This window comes from Oncorhynchus gorbuscha, linkage group LG13 (assembly GCF_021184085.1).
Source record: "Oncorhynchus gorbuscha isolate QuinsamMale2020 ecotype Even-year linkage group LG13, OgorEven_v1.0, whole genome shotgun sequence".
Classification (NCBI taxonomy): Eukaryota; Metazoa; Chordata; class Actinopteri; order Salmoniformes; family Salmonidae; genus Oncorhynchus; species Oncorhynchus gorbuscha.
In genome coordinates this window covers 45766903-45773477 of record NC_060185.1, presented here as the reverse complement: position 1 = coordinate 45773477, position 6575 = coordinate 45766903, and the positions used below count along the sequence as shown (strand labels likewise).

General features: G+C 38.6%; 1 protein-coding gene across 2 annotated transcripts in view; it reads right to left on the bottom strand.

Annotated features, from left to right (window-relative positions):
• Nucleotides 1-2575: 2575 nt before the first annotated feature.
• LOC123992994 overlaps nt 2576-6575 on the bottom strand; it is a 38157-nt gene continuing 34157 nt past the window's right edge. For both annotated transcript variants that reach the window (XM_046294714.1, XM_046294715.1), the window contains exon 5: nt 2576-4931. In XM_046294714.1, the coding sequence (XP_046150670.1) occupies nt 4803-4931 (129 nt within the window). In that variant the 3' untranslated portion in view covers nt 2576-4802. The remainder of the gene's footprint in view (nt 4932-6575) is intronic.

Below are 6575 nucleotides of genomic sequence, written 5' to 3'. Positions count from 1 at the left end.
CATGGTTCAAACAGTGGTTAAATTGGTGCAGTATCGTCAACGAGTTTTATTTCAGTGGTTGAGTTTTTATTTCAGTGGTCATGTCCACAGCAGAACACCTACTTTGTAATAATAATGGCGAAGATGCATAAAGCTGGCATTGTATGATTTTTAAGTCATTAATTTGCATTTTATTGCATGACATATGTATTTGATCACCTACCAACCAGTAAGAATTCCGGCTCTCACAGACCTGTTAGCTCTCACAGACCAGAGAGCTGTGTAAGGACATCAGTGATAAAATTGTAGACCTGCACAAGGCTGGGTTGGGCTACAGGACAATATGCAAGCAGCTTGGTGAGAAGGCAACAACTGTTGACACAATTATTAGAAAATGGAAGAAGTTCAAGATGACGGTCAATCACCCTCGGTCTGCGGCTCCATGCAAGATCTCACCTCGTGGGGCATCAATGATCATGAGGAAGGTGAGGGATCAGCCCAGAACTACATGGCAGGACCTGGTCAATGACCTGAAGAGAGCTGGGCCCACAGTCTCAAAGAAAACCATGAGTAACACACCACGCCGTCATGGATTAAAATCCTGCAGTGCACGCAAGGTCCCCCTGCTCAAGCCTGCGCATGTCCAGGCCCGTCTGAAGTTTGCCAATGACCATCTGGATGATCCAGAGGAGGAATGGGAGAAGGTCATGTGGTCAGATGAGACAAAAATAGAGCTTTTTGGTCTAAACTCCACTCGCCGTGTTTGGAGGAAGAAGAAGGATGAGTACAACCCCAAGAATAACATCCCAACCGTGAAGCATGGAGGTGGACACATAATTCTTTGGGGATGCTTTTCTGCAAAGGGGACAGGACGACTTCACCGTATTGAGGGGAGGATGGACGGGGCCATGTTTCGTGAGATCTAGGCCAACAACCTCCTTCCCTCAGTAAGAGCATTGAAGATGGGTCGTGGCTGGGTCTTCCAGCATGACAAGACCCAAAACACACAACCAGGGCAACTAAGGAGTGGCTCCGTAAGAAGCATCTCAAGGTCCTGGAGTGGCCTAGCCAGTCTCCAGACCTGAACCCAATAGAAAAGTTTTGGGGGGAGCTGAAAGTCCGTATTGCCCAGCGACAGCCCCAAAACTTGACGGATCTGGAGAAGGTCTGTATGGAGGAGTGGGCCAAAATCCCTGCTGCAGTGTGTGCAAACCTGGTCAAGAACTACAGGAAACGAATGATCTCTGTGATTGCAAACAAAGGTTTCTGTACCAAATATTAAGTTATACTTTTCTGATGTGTCAAATACTTATGTCATGCAATAAAATGCATATTAATTACTTAAAAATCATACAATGTGATTTTCTGGATTTTCTCACAGTTGAAGTGTACCTATGATAAAAATTACAGACCTCAACATGCTTTGTAAGTAAGAAAACCTGCAAAATCAGCAGTATATCAAATACTTGTTCTCTTGTTCAAATACTTGTTCTCTCTGTATCTGTTCGTCATGTTGGTTGAAAGGGGTGTGTCTTGTCTATAAAATACCTTTACATTTGTCATGGCGCTCTCAACGGTGATTCGTCGACAAGCTATTGCAAAGCTCTCACTATTAAAGATTTAGTTTAAGTACAACTCTGACTTGTTTGATAAGTTTGTCTCTCCTCATTTAATAGTAAAGAAATGAACCACAACACTTGTGTTGAATAAAAACTGTGGATGGGAAACTATTTTTATTTGTCAACTGGCAGTCAAGCATTGATCATCTCACCAGAAAAAAGACCCTCGATTAATTATTGGAAAGGAACACCATGCACTTTCACCACCCCTATGAAGTTTATAACATAGGGCCTATTTTATCTGTAGCCTAATAAACTGCATGCTTTCTTAAGTCATAGTGGACCATCTGTGACTCCAAGTTTACTTCAATATGATGGTTATTATAGCAATATTGTTACAATCGCAATACATATTGAATTGGCGCCTAGGTATTGATAAAATCGTATCGTGAGGTCCCTGGCAATTCCCATCCTTACTGGCCACACACAGAAAAAGGTTCAAAATAGTGAAAAATATGTCTTGTAAATATTGTCTTGTAAACATAGCGGAACTGTATTTGGTGCTATATAGAACCTTTTATTTGAATATTCAATAAATACCCATGCTCATAAGGCTAAAAATGGAACCTGTATGGTGCTATAAAGAACCATTTCCTAATGTTCTTGATAAGAGAATTATGTTCTCCAGGTACATAACCATTTTTAATTATATTACTCTGTCTGCACACCAGAATTTGTAAGATCCTGGTCGAATGAAACAGACGGAGGTCCAGCTAAAATAGTTAAATGTTTATTCACGGGAACGTTCTAAAATCAAGAATACAAAACAATTCATTTTATACTGACTTCTCACGCCCACACATACACACAAACATACGCACACACATGTCCTGCTTTGCACACACTGTCTGTCTCACTACCCAGCCGACAGAGATAGTGACTTTGTCCTTGAGACGTACTCCCTGTTCTCTCCCAAATCTCTAGTCAGGTTGGCACCAAGCTCAGACAGTCTGTGTTTAAAATACCATAAAGACATATTGTTTTACCCTAATTCTGACTAGGACTACACATTTATTGATTATGATTTTATACATTCTAATCAATTCCATACAATTATATGTTTCAGGGCGGAATATTCTAATCATTCAATTAACAGACAATTCTCACCTATCAGTTCTATAAAAAAAACATTAATTAAAGGTTCTATATTGCACCAAAAAAGGGTTCCACTATAGTTACAAGCCTTTTTGGTGCTATATAGAACCCTTTTTTAATGGTTCTTTATATAACATTTATGGAAAATTGTTCTATAAAGAACCTTCCTCAATCTTAAAAGTAATTTGTAGAAGATTTTTATTTTATTTTACTTATATTATGTTGTTAAGGTTCTATAGGTGTTGTCATTGTGTGAATCAGGTGTGCAAGCTCTGGAACGACTGGGCCGCACTGATGAGATTTTTTTTTAGAACTGATGTAGAAGAGTTATTAATTCATATAAGGCCATACGTGAGTCTTTCACCAGACACCTTCACTGGCCATAGTCATATTACATTGTGGCATGACACATCAGATTAGATTGACTGAAATGACACTCACTCAAGGTTGGACAAAAAGAGCTCTGAGCAAACCACACCCCAAAATATTTTAATTATCACTAAAAGAGGAAAGAACCCTTTTCTGAACTGCAAATAACCATTGAAGGGCTCAATAAAGTATAAAAAGTTCATTCGGAAAGTATTCAGACCCCTTGTCTCTCCTATATCTCTCAGATATGGGAGAGACACTTCAGAACAAACTTACTTGTGATATTTTTTGGGGACTATCTGTTGTCCCATGTAGTGAATCTGTTATTCAACGTGTTTGTATGGGCTAATAGCAGTAAGGCCCAAAATAATCTTTCATCAAATCATTTTTTAATATATATTTTTCATAATTCAAGGGGTCTTAAAATTCCTAATCAAATAGCTATATGATCCTTGGTATGATCTTCTTAAAACAAATCCATATAGCCTAGTGGAACTCCCCCTCCTCCGGCTTAGACAGGGCTTAGACTCTGATGGGTTAACATTTGACTACATTTGACTACAGTTTATATGTTGTTAATGTTACTGTTGTTAATGTTGAAAAGTGTATCAAAACTACAACTAATATGACAGGTTTACGGAACAGACATGACAGCAAGTTAAGACACATGTCTAGTAGACACCATGCCCAGGTAAATCATTTCTCATTCCAAAGAGACCTGGATAGACAACTTGATGAGGATGTCAATTGACCATGAAACGAGAGGGTAAAAAGTAAACACAGAGGCTTTTTTTCAATCCATGAATGGTCAAATGTGTATGGGTTAAGAAATGAACAAGATGCACAGGTTAGCGCAAATCAATATGCATTTCAAACATAATAACACAAAAATACTGACACAACCGTGAGTCAATCTAAGCAACATATTAAAATATTCCCATCCAAATCCGTCAGTTTAAGAGATATCAGTTTTTTGCAAGTGCTTCATCTCAATGTATCCACCTATGTCAGCCTTCCACATCAGTGTTGAAAATTCTGTCATTTCAAGAAAACGTCTACAGCGTCTGAACAGTTTGGCCTACAAAACTATGACCACTCTATGGATTTGGGAGATTCTCACGAACGCGATGTTGCCCTCAGTTTTGCTGTACTACCATACAAATGAATGGAAGTATGGAGGTAGTTTTGTGCCAAGAAAAATGAGGGGTTAAATATGTGTAAAAGAAAAATACAAAAATATTTCCTGAGCTTTCTTATATCTCCTAGATATAGGACAGACACTTCAAAACCTGATTTTTTTACTGTATTGTTTTGCCATTTATATATGCGTTAGTCAATGCGTTTCTATGGGCTATAGTAGTAAAGGCCAAATTCAATATTTTATCAAATCATTTGTATATTTATTTTGATACCTAAAGGGGTCCTAAAATTCAAAATCAAATAAAAAAATGTTAAAATAAAGAGCTTAATCTCAAGTAATCTCCACAACATATGACACACTGTATTCAAACACTGGTGTGTGCCTTGTGCATCAATGTACAACATAGATCAGACAGACTTTTATTCTAAGTGAAGGAGATGATGTCCCCGGCCGATCCTCAGCTACTCTCTCTGGGAAAGATAGCGGTGGTCTGGTACATTACAATACATGTATAGTATTTTCTACATATAGCAATTGTTCAGGTAGCCTTCTGCACGTATGTGAGTCCTTGGATGTCCCCATCTATGGATGTGTCCATCTCAATGGCTGGATGGCTTCCGACACCCCTGATCGTTCATCCACTCCAGAATTGTTTGCAATGTTGTTAAGAAATCCTTTGCTGCCCTTTCTCTGTGGGCCTCACAGTCTGGACAGTTGGCACGTTCTTTCTGCAATATAGAGAGGAAAACACTCACAACATATGCATAAGATAGTCAAAAAAGAGAGGCTCTATGATACAGCGAGTGAGAAAAAGCAAGAGACAGAGAAGTCATTATTTTAATATTATAATAATGCAAGTACTATAGTAATTCTCTCCTGATTGCTCAGTTTGGCCGGGTGGCCAGCTCTCGGAAGAGACTTGGTGGTTCCAAACTTCTTCCATTTAAGAATGATGGAGGCCACTGTTTTCTTTGGGAACTGCAGAAATATTTTGGTACCCTTCCCCGGATTCCCCAGACACCTCATTTGGCTGCCTTTCCTTCCAGTTCTCTGCTGCCTGTGACTGGAACGAATTGAGAAAATCGCTGAAGTTGGAGATTTATCTCCCTCACCAACTTTAAACATCTGCTATCTGAGCAAATCAAATCAAATTTTATTTGTCACATACACATGGTTAGCAGATGTTAATGTGAGTGTAGCGAAATGCTTGTGCTTCTAGTTCCGACAATGCAGTAATAACCAACGAGTAATCTAACTAACAATTCCAAAACTACTACCATACACACAAGTGTAAAGGGATAACCGATCGCTGCAGCTATACATAGTCCATCGGTAAGTAGGCCACCCAATTCACCTTCCTCATCCCCATACTGTTTTTATTTATTTACTTTTCTGCTCTTTTGCACACCAGTATCTCTACCTGCACATGACCATCTGATCATTTATCACTCCAGTGTTAATCTGCTAAACTGTAATTATTTGCCTACCTCCTCATGCCTTTTGCACACAATGTCCATAGACTCTTTCTTTTTTTTCTACTGTGTTATTTACTTGTTAATTGTTTACTCCATGTGTAACTCTGTGTTGTTATCTGTTCACACTGCTATGCTTTATCTTGGCCAGGTCGCAGTTGTAAATGAGAACTTGTTCTCAACTAGCCTACCTGGTTAAATAAAGGTGTGAAAAAAATATGAAACCCGACACAATCCTGTTTCGGGGCTCTACAGACAATTCCTTCGACCTCATGGCTTGATTTTTGTTCTGACATGCATTGTCAACTGTGGGACATTATACAGACAGGTGCGCCTTTACAAATCATCAATTGAATTTACCACAGGTGAACTCCAGTCAAGTTGTAGAAACATCTCAAGGATGGTCAATGGAAACAGAATGCACCTGAGCTCAATTTTGAGTCTCATAGCAAAGGGTCTGAATACTTATGTAAATAAGATATTCTGTTTTTTATTCAGAATAGATTTGCAAAAAAATTTAAAAATCTGTTTTGGCTTTGTCGAATGTGACCTTAGTGTGTAGATTGATGAGAAAAAAAATAACATTGAATCCATTTTAGAATAAGGCTGTATGTAACGTAACAAAATGTGGAAAAAGTTGGTCTGAATACTTTCCGAATGCGCTGTAAAACAGGATTTATTTGTATGGGCAGACGAGGGACAGTTATACTGATAGTAGTCTCGCTAGACTATACTGATAGTAACATAATGGTCAATGTCAAAGAATTGAGAGCTAAATATTCACATCAATCCACTGTTGTCTATCATATACACTTACACAAACGGTCTCTACAGTAGGCATGTAAGACGCTGCGAGGGGATTTTTTATTATTTCACTGTTACTCACCTTAAATTATTATC